The following is an 18,654-nucleotide window of genomic DNA, read 5'->3' as shown; positions in this document are numbered from 1 at the left end:
CACAGGGACAGGACCTTGAGAGGCAGAATTCAAGTGGACAACAACCTGTTGAGTCACTGGTTGCTACGGTAATTTGTCCCTCTCAAGGGGAGGCCCGGGAAAAAAAGCACAGCTCAAACAGTACATTTCCTAATTTAAAAAAAAAAAATCTTTCACATTCAGCGGCATGAGCTTGTGCTGAAGTGATGTCTAACCGTTACTACACGATGTATCAAAGCCTCGTTACCCACAGAATCAGCTCTAAAACCAGCCGTGTTTTTTTCCCCTCTGTATGCGCAGATTATTCACATTTACATTCGCATTTTTCCACTTTTCCAAACACTGTAGGATAAATTGCCGGAAGATTTTATCCAGCTAACACTAAACTAAAGTCATTCCATACCGTTTCCACACAAATCCCTGGCATGGCATCGTGTTTTTTTTTCCAAAAGTGAATTTCACAGTTTACAGAAAGAGGCTAATTAATAAGTGTGTTTTATCAACTGAGAACTGGCACGTTAGATTATTCTTTTAAACGGGCGAGGACGAAAGCCAACACAATCGTAACTCAGGTGAAATGTTTTGTCTAATGGAATTCTTTTTGAGCTCTTAGTGAGAGTATGCTGCTTTGCGTGTTCCTCTGATGGGAGCCGGCATGTCAAAGGCAGTTTGCTGAGAGCAGCTGCAGCCCCTCCACTCTGTTCAGCCTGACGTTGAACACCCCCTTATCTGTTCTCACGTCTCTGCTTTTTTTCCCCCCTCCTCATCTCCTCACCTGCACGTCTCCCTCTTGCACCCTTTCTCTTTTCCAGTGCGACTTCTTTCTCTCCATCTTCACCACATTTAACATTCTTCTCCATAAGACTTCATCTGTATGCTGCTGGGTCTCTGTCTCACCATCTCTCACTCTAATGCCTCCCGGTCCTCTCTGTTCTTTCTGCCATCATCTCACTGTCACTATCGCTTTTTCATCTCCTACTTTTCTCACTCCAGCTCTCATTTTCACTCTTCCCCTCCTAATGTCCCTCCAATACCATTCAATTTTCTTCCCTTGGATTGCCACTCTACCCAAAGAAGAAGGGATATCAAGAAGAACTCAAGCTTGCAACGTGGATGTTTTTCTATATTGTATAGATTTGTAGGTTCATTTGACTCTAGAAAAGCAAGTCTTCGTTATGCAAGTTGTACATTGCTGGCTAAAATGTACAGGTTTGAGATAGCTAACACTAACACACAGCCCCTCACCTCTCCATTGTGCAGCCCAGCCCCCATCAGCCCATTCATCACCACCGGCTGGTTGTCATTTTCATCCAGAACCTTCTCTGGTACCGGTGGAGGTAGATCCTCCTCTGGCTCCTCTGGAGGCTTTTGCGAGGGGACGGCGGCATTATCAGAGCGCCTTTTGGCCTCCATGTCAGCGCTGTGACGGCTCTTCTTATTCAGGTCGACGGAGGCGTACTCCACCCCTGCACACAGTGGCCCCCGCTCGGGAGTGCAGGGGCTGGGGTGGCCATTGAGAAGGGCAGGGGGGTGAGGAGGAGGTTCGTCGGGGCTCAGCTGGACGGTACCGTTGGGGAGGCGAGGCTGAGCAGGGGTGTCTTTGAGCTCTTTGACAGTCTCATACAGAGAGTCCTCAACGCTGACGTCACGTGACGCTGTCGCCATCTCCTTCACCACCTGGGTATCAGAATGAAATGCACTCGATTTTTTTTTTGCCAGGCTTGTAAACGAGCAATCTGCATTTTTGTTGCTCCCGTTTTTCTCGTCGTAAACTCAATCAGTTTGTCAGCATCTCGTTGTAAAGACACGATCCTTTTTCTCAGCTCAGTCAATTGAAACAATCGATTACTCAGTCAAACAGCCCAACAATGAAAGCTTTGATTTCTTTTAAAGTGCTCGTCCAAGTTCATTCTAAGTGAAAACATGATGTCTGCTCGTGTCTCCAACTACTGACCTCGTAAGTGCTGTCCCCTGAAGCCGGGGGTCTTTCCCCGACGAGGGTGCTGTTCGGGGGGATGCTGGGGAGCTCGCGGTCCTGATGACACTTGGAGGACCTGAGCTCTGATTGGCTGGAGAGCATCTCCTCGGAGAGCTGGGGACTGGTGTCCTGCGTGTCTGTGAGGACTGGTGAATGAAGATTATAAAGAGTCAAGGCAATTAAATAGCTTCCCTTGATCACTTTCATTTTAATCAACAACGAGACCTACTTTCAGCATTTACTTTCTAGCTCTTTTGCAATGAGTCACGGCTTCTTCAATCACTGCAGTTTAAGATGGATCTTTTAAAAGCTCTCTTTAGCTGGTATTTGTCACGCTAAAATGCAGATATGACTAAGAACATTACATAGACATGCCAGTAACAAACAGCTGATATTTAGAATAAACCAAAGCTGAATGACACACATGATGCATAGCAACAGCTGTCGAGCAAACCTCTTCATCATGTGACTTAATGAAGAAAAGGACATCAGAAACATGCTGCACTTTGTTGCAGTGACTCTGTTGTCAGTATCTGAGATACAGACCACATTGACAACAAAGACATGCAAAGATGAAGCTGAATGTCTCGGCTTACTTGTACCGCTGGTTAGGGGACCATTGTGAGAGCTGCTGACTGCCGCGTCAGTCACTGGACTGTCTGCTGATTGGCTGGCCGTTTCTCTCTCTGATACCTGCACAACACAGGATGAGTTGTCAGAGAGGTCACTTCACTCCTTCGCACAAATCAATCTGCACTTGTCACTTTCCACAGGATGCCCAACTTTCACACCTCTGTGCAAATCAGAGGTCGCCGCAGCCGACTGTCACACGTTTGGAAAATTGTTCATTTTCTTCGGACTTTTGGAGACTCGCGTCATATTAGCAGCGCTGATTCCAATTTCCGCGCTTCCCTGCTCCTTTCTCCCTGCTTTTCTAAGCTTTTCCATTCACAGCACTAATAGCTTTAAGCCCATTGTGGCAATGTTATTCATGCTAAATTAAATCTTGCGTATTTTCCCCCTCAAAGACGTCCACAGATCGCTAACAATTCCTGGGAGCATAAGCCACCGAGAAAAACGCTGACTAAAAAAGGCTTTCAGATATGCTGCTGCTGTTTGTGGTAGCTTTATGACTGACTGAGTTAATCTAACGTGCCTCTTTTGACATAATTAAGTCTAAAAGTCACTCATAGACGGGTCTAATTTCATGTTCAAAATCTTACATTGAATTGAATGACGAGAGAAAAACAAAACCAAGTCAGGCGTAGCAGCACAGTTCAACCAAAGTTCACGTGTATATACTGAATACACTGTGAAAATTTGACTCTGCTTCCCTTTTACAGAAAGCTAAGCAACAACCAGAGCTCTGCAGCTGGCAGGTATTCAGTCTCACACAAGTCCGTTTGAGCAGCTGAGACCACGTTCTCCTACTAAAAGGGCAGTTTCCTTTACCAGCAGTTCCATGCAAACACTGAGAAATCAGCGCTCTCTGATCCATCTGTCTGCATCTGCCACAGTGAGCACAGTTAGCTCAAATCAAACCTCCTCTCAGCAGCAGTTAACACTGAAAAGTACACCAATTTACACGGGATGTGCTGAGCATGTGCTGCACCGAGGTGTGATGTGTCAAAATGCACTTAGCACCAAAAAAAAAATCAGCACTGAGTCACAGAGATCAGAAAATGTGAAACACTGCAAGCCAAGAATAGTCTTTGTTTAGAGCAGTTGTTTTCCTTCTGTATGTGTGACAAGAAAATGGTGCATAAGAGGCTCCACAACCCCACCTAGTGGTCAGATACACTCATATCTGTTGGCGTCAATGATGTAATCTTTAACTATTTTGTGACATCGGTATGTTGTAATTCTTCCTATTTAATTTGAAGTAATTGTCATTCTATCAAGTTATCTAATCATATTCCATCTTCATGAATATTGCCAAAGGTCCTTAAAGCTGAATAACTGATATATTCTTTTGACAGTATGTGGAAAATATGGCATCATTGCATCCTTCATCAAAGCTTTTATCGCTCTCTTTAGGGACATCTGAAGCGTGATCGAGGCAAAATGCAACACAACCAGAACCGGCAAGGCAAAACAAGGCAAAATGGGTCATTTGGTTTCATTTGTAGCTGGATTTCACAAGATATGAGCTCTGCTGTTCACGTATTCTGACCTCAGACCGAATTCAAAGCCAACTTTGTTGAATTTGGACCCAGAGGGCTTTCAAAAAAAAAAAAAAAAAAAAAGATACAGCGAATGGTGAGGAGGTGAGGGAGAGTGTTTCTGAATGCTGGCTGCAGGAGAGGCAGTGAGACGGATTGCTGGTGAGAGAGGACGAGCCGATCTGCTCACGCACAAAGACAAAGACCCCCCATTTAACCTGTCAGGCTGTGACACGGTCCCTCATACAAATGGGCACCTCTTGTAACAATTCTGACAAGCCGGCAAATTACGCTGATGCACAAGGCTGCGGTGAAGATATCAATCAAATGCAAAAAGGGATGTGCATGCGCACAGATGAGAGGTACATACACAAAGGCGTGAGGGACTGACACCTAAGCGGATGTGACTCAGACTGAGGAAGCATGTGCTGAAGCATCAGTATTATGGTATCTTTGCCAATGACATGCTCTTTAAGAGGACATGGTGATCATTTATAGGGTGTGAACATGAGGAAAGTGTCTCAAGAGAAGGCGAAGGTCAACTCTATAAATACTGAAGGTTCTTCTCTTCGGACTTCGTCTTTTCAGAGAAGAAAGGGAATCGGCCTCAATACTAAAATGACTGATATGAGAACATAAGTGGAATTTCCCTCATGTGGTCGATCTCAGCAGGAGTAACCACTTCCCTGTCAGCAGCTGCTCGCAATTAACAAACAATCCGGCTGACAAGTGGAGGGTGTCACTCGGTCGTCAGTGTGATGTAAGTGAGTCAGGAGGCAAGTGTCAGAGGGCGTGAGCGGCTGTTATCGGCTATTAGGGAGGAGATGTGTGTTATTCAGGGATGTTTTTACGGCCTAATTACAGACATGTCACTCTCCCACACATTTTTTTTGCATATTTTCTTTAATGGAGTGAAGAAAGAAGAGCATCTTTGAGAAAATGTTTTCCCAGCATTTTCATCCAACTATTGAACTTTAACTAAGAGAAAAGGAAACTGCGGTTTGGCACATAACGTCTGAAGAACTCCATCACATAGATGATGCAAAGGGAGGCACAAGAAGTGCCATTTGAAACCCAATCAAAAAGCCTTGAGCTTTGAAAATGACATCCTATAACGATCAGATTGTTTTTTCAAAAGTCGGAGTTTGCACAAAGGAACTTTCCAGCAAAAAAAAAAAACAACTTACTCCATTCATTAGGTTCTCATGGTCTCCTACTGGTTGTCCATTTACTGTTTTCTTCTGCCTGAAGGAGAGAAACACGAAGAGATGAGAGAACAGAGAAAGATTAAAGATGATCGAACACAACGCTGTGCAAGGCCTGTGTGAGTTACCCATCCAGGAATGCAAGGTCTTTTATCATTTTAAGTAGTGTTTTTTAATACAAAATGTGCACCCTTTGTAGACTTTAGAAGGCACATCAGTACATTCTGATGCAATCCAATGTAACTTCTCAGCCAGTCTATTTCCTGTTCTTTATATCCACAATGCCAATAAGGTTCTGTTTGTCATACTGGTGTTAATCAAATAATGTATGTTAATCTACATGAAAGTAGTGTCGGCTCCTGTTAGTGGTCAATGAAACAGTTTATCAAATTGTTCCCACTGACTGAACTACAACGTGGTTACTTCTTATAATCCACAAGCAAAACTGTGTACAATGTTTCACATTTCAACAGATCCCCTCCAGAATATCAGAGATCAACGATACTTTTCAACAACTTGAAGTATTGTGGAATTGATCGACAAGTTCAGCCCAGCCCTTGAGCTTGTTGAGCCAGATTCTGGCAGGTTATGCCGCCCACTACAGCTGATCGAATCACCGCTGGAGCACTGTTGGATAGCAGGGCCGTGACCTTGTGCTAATCCATCTCAGCCGCACAAAAGCAGCCGTACAGCCGCAGCTCAGGAGTAAGAACGGGCGGCCTTCATCTGGAAGATTGTTTATTTGGTCCCCAGCTTCCCAATTCTACACGTCAAAGTATCTTTTAAATCTTTCTCAATCTATGAAAAAACGACTTGGCATACTTTTTCCACCTTGGTGGTTCTTTATTAGCAAACCTAGTAAAACCTGGATTTTCAGCAACCAAATCAATCATGACACTGTGCTTAACTGAAAGAGAGCGCAGGATGTCCAAATTCATCCAAAGATTTAAATAAATCCAATTTGCCCATGATTTAAGCATGATAAACAGCTCTATTGTACAGCTCGGCACAACGTGGGGTATGGATGAAATAGCTTAACGGATGACTCATTCGTGGTGGATGCGGAAATGTCTAAAACTTATTGTATGTATATTTCTACTCTATGAAAGGAAATGTTTCTCCTGTAGAAAAAATATCAGAAACAAGCGCACATAAGCCAGCTCACTTAAAATTCAAAAGAAATCAAATAAATATAGATGTAGTAAAAGGTATTTATGCATGCAATGATTCAAATGATTTCAGACGATGCTACAGTTACAAAATCAGGATTTTATGAGAGCAGAGCAGAGCATTGATGCATTTAGCCCGCCTGACAAAAGAAACTGAAAAATAAGTGAATGAGAGCAGCACTATTGGGAATTTCACTCTACTGTTCTGGATGTGGGTGTTTTAGTCTGACTGTCCTTTTCTTAGTGTCATGTACACATGCAAAGTGAAGACAGCTAACATGTGTATTTCTTTACCACTGAGTAAGAGAGAGTGTTTTAAAACCAGTGTGAAAAACAGCTGAAAGAAGTCCGGGTTCGCAGTCATTAAGCTGTCCTCTCAGCATTGTTTAGTTGGACATAAGTATTGTTATTTTTCTGATTTAATTCCTTGGCTGTTTTCAGACTTTTGCTGCCTGTGTACTTGGCTCTGTCCAGGGACAGCAGATGAAAATAAGCTTTTAGCTAAATCTGGTACAACAGACGTATTATGTAACAGAGATTGTACATTGTCCCTATTAAACAAATACTTAACAAAAAGAACAACAGATTCTATGCTTTGGAAACACATTGCTATAGTGAGGTTATCATGAGGTTATCATGCGCAGTAACATATCATTCCCACTCCATGATTAAGTATCTCATTTTCACCCCTTGGTAACTCATGACTATGCAATATTTTTAGTCACCATGGAGCTCTGCAGTTTCAGTTCAGTAACCCAGGAGATCTGTCCTTTATACTGACTGATTATGACATTCTGAAACTCATACTTATGATTCATTTATTTATTATCTGCCATTTTCCACTCAATGGCTCTTCTGGGGCATTAAAAGCTCCACCACAGGCTGTCCTGCACAAACAGCTCTTGAGGAACACATGAAAACAGCTCCAGTTCTAAACTCTCTACAAGCTTCATGAGTTTGATTAACAGCCTCTAACATCACAGCTGAGTGTTATCAGCTCATTTTTCCTAAACTTCTATGCGCCAATGAAATCAAAGCTGCCTTTTTTTTGTAGAGGCTGCACTCATGTTTGTGGCTCAGACTCAGGTTACATCTTCATGACACTAAACAAACATAATTGCCATTTCAACTGTGCTGCTCACACATGTATCTATGGTTTATCAGCTCTTCTAAATGGTATCTAAATAATGAAATAACATCTTATATGTCAGCGCTTGAATATTGTTCTGCTGTGATGGCAGAATGGCATATATTTAAGTGAGTATTATTATGCCACAGGGGTTTTTCACCGTTGCTCAGGAGCAATGCTCGACACTGTCAGTGGACAAACAATTATGGCAGCTCAGAATGTCCTCTCAGGTCTTTGTGCGCTGTTCAGAGAGCCGATGCTGCAGAAAGTGTCAATACAAAGACATCAGCCTTGTCTCCCATCTTCAAGTTACGGGTTTCTTCGAAGAACAGTACGGGCTTTGATATATATTTGTGTGTGTGTGATGGTGCTCACCCCTGGCAGCTAGCACACAGCAGCAGCAGCACAGAGACCAGCAGCAAAGCAGTGAGGGTACTGAGGGTGACAACCAGGACCAGCTGCCCACTCCCCAGCCACGCACCGCCAGCAGCAGCTGCTGTCCCCGACCTGACAACGCCTGCCTCCGGCCCCCACCACACTCCACTCAGCACCGGAGCCATGACACATCACAGTGTGGGGCAAGAGGACATTTGACAGGTACCAGCTGTTAAAAACACACACACAAAAAAACACAGTGGTATTAAAATGAGCCATTTTAGTGACAGTCAGGTGGACAACCACATTTCCAAAGAAAAATACAGGAAAAATCGAAATAGAAACTAAATTTAATAATCGGCCAATAATAATTGTTCTTTGAATACTAAATCATTCTATTTAATTTGACACCAGCAACTTAAAGTTTTCGTACGAAAAAGTCAGAACGGGGCAATAAATGGCAATAGGTTCATAAGCCATATTCCAAAGGAAAAAGGCAGCACATCTCAAGTTAAAAAGGACAAAATAAACTGTTTTACTCACAATTTATTTGGTTCACATCACAGTAGAGATGTAGTTACTGCTTTAAGTGCATTTCTACAGTGATTTCAGTAAAACTAATGAAATATCTGTATTTTATCCAATTTTAAGTGGAAATTATCATGTGCTGTTTTTTTTTTTTTCATTTTTATGGAATATATATATTGGGTGCTTTCAGTTTTGCAATCCTACCGAGGATTTCCCTCTTAAAGTTAAAATCAGGTTAGTAACAATATTGAGCATAAGAGGAGCATCACCCTCTCGGAGGTGAGGAGGAGGTCATCACTCAGTAAATAACTGTGTAAGAAAATAGCTCAAAAATAGAAGAAGATCACTTCTCAGTGCAAAATGACAATAATAATTTGAGGATTTTGTGACTTACGGAAAGTTTTTAAAAGCATTTGGAATGGAAACATGGACATCGGGTTGTGAACTTCACTAGGAATAAATCTCATGACTACTTTTGCAGAGACACCGAGCTGATAAAAGAAAATCCTACAATAAATATGTAGTCGGAAACTATGGAAGCAGGCATGTTTTGGTTTTGGTTGATTTGGGATAGTTTTATTTGGGATACAATTGAACAAAGTGCAACACTGCACTGCATCTGTTAAATGTAATGTATCATTCTCCAAAGATGCTATTAAAATCTAATGACTCACAACATGATTGCTTTACTTTGACCACTGTAGTTTTTGAAATATCTCTTATAAAACCTAAAAAACAAGTTGAAATACTGATAATTCTTTCTCCCTTCCCCCCCCCCCCCCCATTTTGCTGCTGCTAACAAAACCCATCCGTGTGTGAGTGATTCTCTCTGTGACTCTCAGCCCCGAGCTCTAAGGCTTTTAAAATACTGAGGTATCTTTAATAGTTTTTGGACATCCAGCTCCTCTGCATACCATGACTAGACATGGCCAGCAGGTGGCAGGACAGAGCAGGTGGCAGACTGCGGTGCAAGCAGTCTGCTGCAGTGGCCCTCACACCTGATCCTCCATAATCGCTATCTGGGCTCTGCGCACAGCATCAGAAACCGCATCACGTCTCTGTCTAACAGCTAAAGTTGGGTTTCACCGAACTGATAGAACCCCTGATTTTATCACAGATGACTTATGGGAGACGTGCGGGAGTTGCGGCTGAGACATAACAGTGGAGAGGTGGTGGCAGGGATGAGATTGTGAGCCTGTGGCTCATGAAATGTCAAACAAACAAATGTGGTGGGGGTGGTATGTACTCCAGTGTGTGTGTGTGTGTGTGTGTGTGCTGCTGTTTCTGTTTCAGCACAGGTGTGTGTGGAGAGGGGCGGACTTGGGGGTGGGGGGGTGGTTAGAAATCAGTTAGAAATGGTGACATGCAAGACGAAGGACTGTGAGGAAAAAGAGCGCATAAAGTCGGGAGTGTTTTCTCCTGGGCTCTCAGTCTATCTGCCTTTCTTTGAATCAGCTGAGATGATGACCACGGCACAGGGCAGGGATCGGAGGACGGCAACAAAAAGAAGAATCTGATTTTCCTCGTCTATTCCCCCCCCCTCGTGAATGAGCCAAACTCCTGTCTGGCGTAATGTGTATACGGATTGTGTGTATTTTGTGCGAGCGGTGAAAAACTCCATTGTGTCTCTCTGCTCGCCTATGCTAATGTGACTGGGGAGTGTGGGAGACGGGGAAGTGCTAATCGTGTTCTTACAGCAAAGAAGTTATGTGGCGAATCGCATTGCGCTGCGGAGGGCAATTTGAACCTGTTCTTCAGGGAACACGGGGGAATTTCTGGAAAAATACCCCCGGAGCTCGTGTTGCTTTCAGTGTGAGCGGCTGATGCGAGGGGAACGCAGTCTTACCTCGACACCTTGGATGATTAGTCAGGTCGGCCTCGCCTGGAAGAAAGCAGATAAAAATTCGAGAGTGAGGGTAGTGTTGCTCTATGAGTGTGTGTATGGACCAAGTGTGTGTGTATGCATGGATGTAGGCTGGGCTGGCATGTGAGTGGGAGAGCAATGAGGGAATAGAGTGTGCTTAATACTAAGATCATCTGAAACTTCTTACACACACATTCTAGCTCTCTCTCACACACACACACACACACACCTTTAGCCACGTACACTTTGTATGACATGCTTCACTGTATCATGCACATGGGACAGAGATAAAGTCTACTTTATCGATCCATTAGTCGGTGAAACTGAGAGGATAATAACCAAGTGACATCATGGCTCAGTTGTATCATATAACACATTATATCTACTGCTGCAATATTTTTCATTGTTAACGGACACTTCTCCCCTCCCTGTGGTGCAGTGGTTCAGTTATAAACTCCTGAACGGTACATCAAATTGAACACTATGCGATGTTGACCTTCAGCTCCAGATTCTGCTCGAAAAAAGGCTCCGAAACGAGCGGACACGAGGTCAAAATGTCGTGGGGGCCTTGTGTGACAAAGTGCTGATGAATTCCTCCACCGACGCTGTCTGAAGGCTTGGGTCCAGGTGTCACTATCTACCAGCATGTGCCAGCTCGTGTGCCGTCTCTGCTGGCACTTAAACCAGAATAATTACCGGCTGCCACAGCACTGTCACCATGGCAACACTTCCCTCTACCCATCGGTGCTATTTATGGTGGTAGAGAGGGAGAGAAAAAAAATTCACAGAGATGTTGCAACAGCAGTTGGAGTGAGTGTTACTTGTTGTTACGCTTGATTGTAGCTTAATTGTGTTCCTGTTTGGTCGAGCTCGGTTTCTGCTGCAGCCTCCGGGGTCACAAAGTCCGTCTCAACCCTTTCGCCAACATGACCAAGAAGTCACGTGGGCGCTTTACAACTCAGCTTATGACAACAAGGCATCTCCACCCGCTGATGAACATCATGTGACGCTGTCATGAAAAACAACCGCTATGCTGCTGAAATAGCGGCAGAACATTAGCGGAATAGCAGCAAAAGCAATTCAGGACGTTTTTTCACTGTTTATTGTACAACTTTCCCACTATATTGCATTGATGAGTCACAGCGAAGCCAGTTTATGATTTATTTTTAATTCGTCAGAGATCATACTAAACAATATTAATCCACCACATTTAGCCACTGGCTAATCTCCATCTTCCATCCTTGTTGAGATGGACCTGGAAACATAACAGTGAAGCTATCATAAAGAAGGGACAGAGCAGACTGTACGCTCCTCAAGGAGTGCAGTCTGCTCTGTCCCTTTGCAGCCATCTTTTGGGGCAGCAGCATCAGACTAAGTGGCTCAAGGGAACTGAACAAACTGATAAAGAAGGCTGTGTCTGGGCTGGGGACTGCACTGGAAGATGGTTATGTGCTTGGTCCATCTTGTTTATTCACCAAGGCAAAGCCGAAGTGGAGGTATGTAACCTTTGCTGATTGTCAACAAGTTAAAACCGCAGAGTCAGGTTTTACTACATTTTTCCATATTTTCTAGCACATCATTCGTATTAAAAATCAATTGTAAAACATAGAATTGACTTAGGAGGAGGATGAGCTCTTTGAGCATTTTTTCGCTCGCAGGATTATGGACAGATTTACATGACAGTTTCACCAGTGATGGGGCATGGCCTAATTTAGAAGTTGTCAACTTTAAAAGGTCACTCCAGATCTGGACAGGGACCTGGAAACAGAACTTTTTATGCAGATTTCTTGCCATTAAGAAGGGAAAAAAAAAGAAAAAAAGTGCTGTCTTTACTTAAAGGCTATGAGGAACCTGTAAAGTACAAATGCAGATCCAGCTCTGGATAATAACATTGTTGACATTCTGTATTTCCTTGCTGAATAGAAAGAATGTGAAAACTAAACCACCAGCTCTTTCACTCATGGACACAGTTCATCCCTTAAAACTTTATGAATACCTTTCATAAAAGCTCTGAGTATCTCTTTTACTGGCAAAGCTGCTCACAGGCCAACATTATGAGACACAAGGGAGCAAACGAAGGACTTCAACTGTACCTTCTGGAGCTGTCATTCTCTGTCTCCAGCACTTTCAAGCCTTGATGAAAGAAACCAGAAGCCTTGGAAAATAGATAATCAGTATAGCGGTCTTCTGTCTCATGCCATGGAAAATAACTGGCTGGAAAAGTCATTTAAAGAGGAATGTGTTTTGGGAATTAAGGGAAGAAATCCAAATTCTACCCTCACCCAACAAACACACGGGCCTGACACAAACCACAGCCTCCGTCATAGCTGAACCTTCCATATAAGGAACTACCGTGAGCCCAAAAATCCAAGGCATCAAATCTGAGCCCCGCTGGCTGCTCTACAAGCAGACACGTTACCTGACCCAGCAGCGAGTCCACCAACCCAGACAGACGCACATGTGGGAGTTTCATCTTGTTGGAGAGCAGAGATGGACGGATGAGAAAAAGAGAGAAAAATAATCCCAGAAAAAGCGATGCTTCACTTTCTGTGAAACGCTTTTGTAGCCTTGTGATACCTCTTTCTGCAGGGTCCTCTGGGTCAGAATGGCTGCTGAGGGATGAGCCAGAGGCTTTTTTCTTTAAAGAAGTCCTGCTTGTAAAGACCTCTGCAGGCATTGCTTCTGTACACTGATACATACTATCAAGATTCGAAGGGACAGTCAGAAATCCCGTGGACGAAAACGGTCAGCTTTGACAGCAATAAACGAGGACTGAATGTTTGTTTTCATGTTGGCTTTTGAGCGAAGCTGCAATCTAAACACAGCTTGCTGTTGGGATTCCTTTGGGTAGAAAATAATGTTGTCTCTTCAGCTGAATAAAGTAGTATGAAAAAAAACAAGGCCAACAACTCCTCATAACTCTTAACTTAGTGACTCACTTTGATAGACAGACCTAGAAACTGTACAATCCTATAGAACAGGGGTCGTGAACCTATGGCTCGCGAGCCAGATGTGGCTCTTTTGATGATTGCATCTGGCTCGCAGATAAAACAAAATATTCTCACTTGTTTTAATCCATCCATCGATTTTTCACTGCTCATGTCCTGTTCAGGGCTGCAGGAGCAATTGTCCATTATTTTAATTGGATGATACTGGACTACGTTGGCCGTTGCAGCGTAAAACAAGTAAACGCCCCCTTTTGAATCAGTCTGTTCGGTCATTAGCTCAAAGCTAGCCTTTCGACGAAGAAGATGGCGAAAAGAAAAAAAGATGACGAGTATCGTACATTTCAGGCCGAATGGACTGAAGAATTCGCCTTTGAGGAGAGAGCAAATTCTGCGGTGTGTCTAATTTGCAATGACAAAATTACATCGATGAAACGGTCGAATGTAAAGCGGCACTTCGACACGCGCCATGCTACCTTTGCATCAAAATACCCGGCAGGAGACAGCAGAAAGAAAGCGTGCGAAGAGCTACTGAGCAGGGTACAAGCTAGCCAGCAGCAACCCGGCAAGGTGACTATAATTCCGCTAGCTTTGCTGGATCTTTAGCAATAGTGAGGAACGGAAAACCATTCACAGATGGCGAGTATGCTAATAAATAATATGCTAATATAATATGCTAATAAATTCAGAGGCTTATTATACTGACATTTAGTTGAATTCACTTTTAAAATATATTATATGGCTCTCATTGAAACAAATTTCCAAATGTTTTGCTTTCATGGCTCTCTTAGTCAAAAAGGTTCCCGACCCCTGCTATAGAATATACCGTGATAGAGAATAGAACCATTTGTCTGCAAAGGGACTATATTTAATGGACACCTCTGTGCTTTCACCTAAATCCAACCACAGAATGGAGTTCAGTTTGTGTTCAGTCTGCATTCCTGAGTCAGCTGTCTTTGTATTATAATCACCAAAATGCTTTTGTGTTTGCTTTTAGGCAGAATTGGAGTAAATCTCTGTTAAAGCCTGTGTGTTTTCCTACAACTGCAGTCTCCTCACAATGTAGTTGTACGATGTGCTCTGCTGACGGTGGAGCAGCCATTGAAAAATCACAAGAGAATTTTGATTTTGATTTCTACACACAGTGGTCGGTTTTAAATCATAACAAGGAAAAAAAGGCGGGACCAGGGGAGGAGCTAGGATTTGGAACATCTCCAAATATCAAAGGAACACTTTTGTGATGTCAGCTTGTGATGTCACATTTATAGAACCTAAACAGACCACTGAGGCAGGCACATTTTCAGACAAACACTAGTTTTGTGCGCAGGATTTCTACACTTTCTGTACATTTTGTGCACATTCTAATCACACGACTATACACCAATAGGCATTTGTGCACACACATATTAGCTAAAGATGGACTGTAAGACATTAAGATTCCCTAACAGGAAAGATTTTAAGAAGGAGAAAAGTGGAGGGAAAAAAAGGATAGAGCACAATAAGCTACAAGAAAAAATGACTAAGCCAAATATCCCAAAAACAGAGAAGGAAGGATTCTTAGAAGACGACCAGCCGAGAGGAGAACCAATCCAACTGTCAGAACAGGCAGAAGCTCTAAGATTTAATATGGCTCAACGGAAAAAACGGTGGGATATGAAAAAGAACCAGGCAAAAGACAAAATCAGAGAACGAAGACTGCAGAACTGTGATGAAGCAGATACTTCTGAAACAGCAGGAACATCGTCCCAGGAGCAGTGGACAGCACTCCTGTCGGAAAAGGACAAAAACAAGGCTCTGAAAGAGGAATTGAAAAAAGCCAAAAGCTCCCACAAGGAGCTGATCGCAAAATATGAAACGGATATCCTTGTAGTAAAGCAGGAGGCTGAGAAACTTCGACAGGAATTTGAAAAAGTGGTCAAATCTAATAAGGACAAAGTAGTGCAGGACCTAAGCGCTGAGAAAGAAGCTGTCCAGCAGAAAATGATGCAGGAGATCAAACTCCTTAAAGAAAACTCTGAAGCTACGAAGATGCATTTACAGACAGAGCTGAACGATGTCAAAGTTTCGTATCAAAAACTCAGCAGTAAGTATGAAACTGATGTCGTTCTGAGGCCGGAGGCAAAAAAGTTGGAGCAACAGCTGGAAAAGGAAGTCAAGGCTCATGCCCAAACTGTGAGGAATGACCAAGAGATAATAAACGACCTGAGAGCTGAGCAGGACGCTCTACAACAACGAATGGCGCAGGAAACCCAGTCCCTGCAAGACAATGCAAAGAAGACGGCCCACATCATGTTTGCATATGAAGAGCTCAAGAGAAAGTATGATGCTGATGTTCTTGCACTAAACAAACAAGTAGAAACACATCAGCAACAGCTGGAAAAGGAAGTCGAGGCTCATGCCCAAACTGTGAAGAATGACCAACAGTTAATAAACGACCTGAGAGCTGAGCAGGACGCTCTAAGACAACAAATGGCGGAGATTACACGCCTACAACAAACCTCAAGAGATAAGGAGACATACTTAAATGGGGAACTAAATAAAATTAAACGTTCAAACCAAGAACTTTGCAAAAAGCATCAAGCTGACATTGCTGCTCTGAAGTATCACACAGAGACATACAAACAACAGTTGGACAGAGAAATAAAGGCCCACACACAAACGTCAGCGAGTGACCTTCAAATTATTAACAACTTGAGAGCCGAGCAAGGCGCTCTACGACAACAAATGACGCGGGAGATTGTGTTCCAGCAACAAGTTTCAAAGAGGATGGAGGTGCAGTTACATACAGAGCTAAACCAAGTCAAAATGTTATACCAAGACCTCAGAGTTAAATATGAAAGCAACGTTGTTGCACTGAGTCAGCAGGTGGAAACGTTTAAACGACAGTTAGACAGTGAGATTAATGCACATGCACAAACTTCAGTGAATAGCAAGCAGATCATCAACAGTCTGAGAACTGAGCAGGGCGCTTTAAGACAACAAATGGAGCAGGATATGGCGCTCCTGAAACAATCTTTGAAAGAGACAGCACAGTATTCTTTCCAAAGTTTATACCGGGACCTGACAATCAAATATGAGACTGATGTCGCTGCACTGAGGCAGCTGTTAGACAATGAAATTAATTCTCACGCACAAACTATAAGGAACGGCCAGCAGATAATCCACCAGCTGAGAGCTGAGCAGGACACTCTGCTACGACAAATGGTGCAGAAGATCAATGGTCGAAAAATTTCGTACCTGAGACAGACTCAGGCATAAAACCTAAAAACTCAGCTTGGAGATCGAAGCCATTTCAACAGTCAACAGAAAACCCCCCAAAACATACCCAACACAATTCCCTCTCCTCTGGAAAAAGACTATCCCACTGTCGTTTTAAGAAAACTACGAGACGGAGGGAAAATATAAAAAAATATAAAATTCAACACATGGACCCAAGACCACCAAGAAGAAGAACGTAAAAAAACAAGACCGAAAACACATTTTAAACTGTTTAAATCTTACAATAAAAATAAATAACAAATTCCATCATATATTGTTGTATTATTTCCAAAAGGTCTAACCTGTCATACAAAAGTTTCTAATCATCCAATTAATACGCTTTGTAAGTTTTTTGCTTACGCTGCATCTTCCAATAAACGCCGTGACATGCTCAAGCTAAATATACAATGATAGTCACCTTCTTTATTCTGTGTTTGTACTTGCTGACATTTGAAGAAAAGGCTACTAATAGTTTGCCTTTTACTTACATTCCTGAAACATGACTGCTGGTGTGGAAAACTATTTTTCTGTAGTTTCAGTGAAACATTTCACCACATTTGGATTATACCTAGTTCTGTGAAATCTTAGTACTTTGCAGCTAATAAAGTTAAAATTATTCTGTTGTATTTTGGGGATTCTTTTTGGAATAGGTAGACAATTCTAATGGTTCTCAGTCGATATGTAAGTGTTTGAGCTGAAATGTGCAGGTATCTGCATCAGTTCTTGGGAATGTGACCTTGTGATGATGGGACAGGCGGATTGGGGCTTCGTCAACAGTAATAAGGGCACTGCTCCGGTCCGTTGAGGTGAAGGTGGAGTCAGACTGAAAGGCAAAGCTTTCAATTTACTGGTCCATCTTCATTCCAACGCTCACCTATTGTCATGAGATTTGGCTGCTGACTGTAAGAATGAGATCGCAGATACAAGAGGCTGAAATTAGTTTCCTTCAGAGGGTGGCTGGGCTCAGCCTTACAGATAGGGTGAGGAGCTCGGCCATCCGGAGGGGACTTGGAGAAGAACTCCTCTGCATCGAAAGGAGCCAGCTGAGGTGGTATGGGCATCTAATGAAGATATTTCCTGGTCCCCTCCCTTTGTAGGTCTTCGGGGCTCGTTCAGTTGGGGGCAGACCCAGAACTTGCTGAAGGAATTACATTACGAGATCCCCTGGAAGAGCTGGAGAGTCGCTGTGAGATGGAGATGGATGTCCGGCTTTCCCTCCTGGACCTGTTGCCCCTGTGACCCAAACTCAGACAAAATAATAGCCCCACTGTTTAGATCTGAAGTGTAGAAAGCCACATAAAAATGAGGAAATGTTTAGGAAATCAGTTTTAAGTGAGTAAAACTAGCAAAACAGCTTCTTTGTGTTGATCCCTTCTGCTTAGCCCAGGGACAACGACTGGAGAGGAGAAAAAAAATCCTTCTGGCTAACACTGGTGCTTTTACATTGACGATGATGAATGTGCGCTGTCCCTGAGAAATAAAAAATAAATACATAAAGAGATTAAAAAAAGCTCCTGATGATGTTGCATCTCGTGCAGTTGTGCTTATATGTTAAGTCAATTTCAATGTGGGTTTTATCTGAAATATCGTATTATTCTCAGTTTTATTTACGAGGCTAAAATGTCTTTAACAAAGTAAGACTGCTTGTATTTGCACCTGACAGGTGCATATGCCCATAGAAACAGACCTTTTCTGTCCACATTTCACTCATTCTGGTCTCACTTGGATTACTTGCAGGGGGGCGGCTGCTTATTTAAACACGCCATGGCTGAATACTTGAATCTTATGCCATTCATTGTGTATTTGAGCCAGGATACAGGTAGAGGTAGAGCCTGCTACATATTATAGTGCGGATAGAAAGTGGCAGTGCTCATGTCTGTCAAAATCTTCACGTCAAACACAATAATCTGGAAGGCACGGAAAATGCTAACCTCATTTGTACCACAATAAGCCACGACTCCGTCATATAACACTCTCTTAAAAGTAAATCTGTAAAGGTTGGCTTGACGTTTTGATGCCACAAGTCAGAAAGCTATAAAATATTATGTGTAAAAGCCCAGCA

At 42.9% G+C, this 18,654-nt stretch overlaps 1 protein-coding gene across 1 annotated transcript in view; it reads right to left on the bottom strand.

Moving 5' to 3' along the window:
* pag1 (phosphoprotein membrane anchor with glycosphingolipid microdomains 1) overlaps positions 1–18,654 on the bottom strand; it is a 54,020-nt gene that overhangs the window by 6,355 nt on the left and 29,011 nt on the right. The window contains exons 2-7 of the mRNA XM_072370306.1: positions 10,372–10,407; positions 7,998–8,226; positions 5,307–5,364; positions 2,554–2,650; positions 1,934–2,103; positions 1,225–1,656 (exon numbers count right to left, since the gene is read on the bottom strand). Coding sequence (XP_072226407.1) covers positions 1,225–1,656; positions 1,934–2,103; positions 2,554–2,650; positions 5,307–5,364; positions 7,998–8,182 — 942 coding nt within the window. The 5' untranslated portion in view covers positions 8,183–8,226; positions 10,372–10,407. The remainder of the gene's footprint in view (positions 1–1,224; positions 1,657–1,933; positions 2,104–2,553; positions 2,651–5,306; positions 5,365–7,997; positions 8,227–10,371; positions 10,408–18,654) is intronic.

This window comes from Leuresthes tenuis, unplaced genomic scaffold (assembly GCF_036924035.1).
Source record: "Leuresthes tenuis unplaced genomic scaffold, fLeuTen1.0.hap1 SCAF_18, whole genome shotgun sequence".
Taxonomy (NCBI): domain Eukaryota; kingdom Metazoa; phylum Chordata; class Actinopteri; order Atheriniformes; family Atherinopsidae; genus Leuresthes; species Leuresthes tenuis.
The sequence above is the reverse complement of the archived record's forward strand: the minus strand, read 5'-3'. Positions and strand labels throughout refer to the sequence as shown.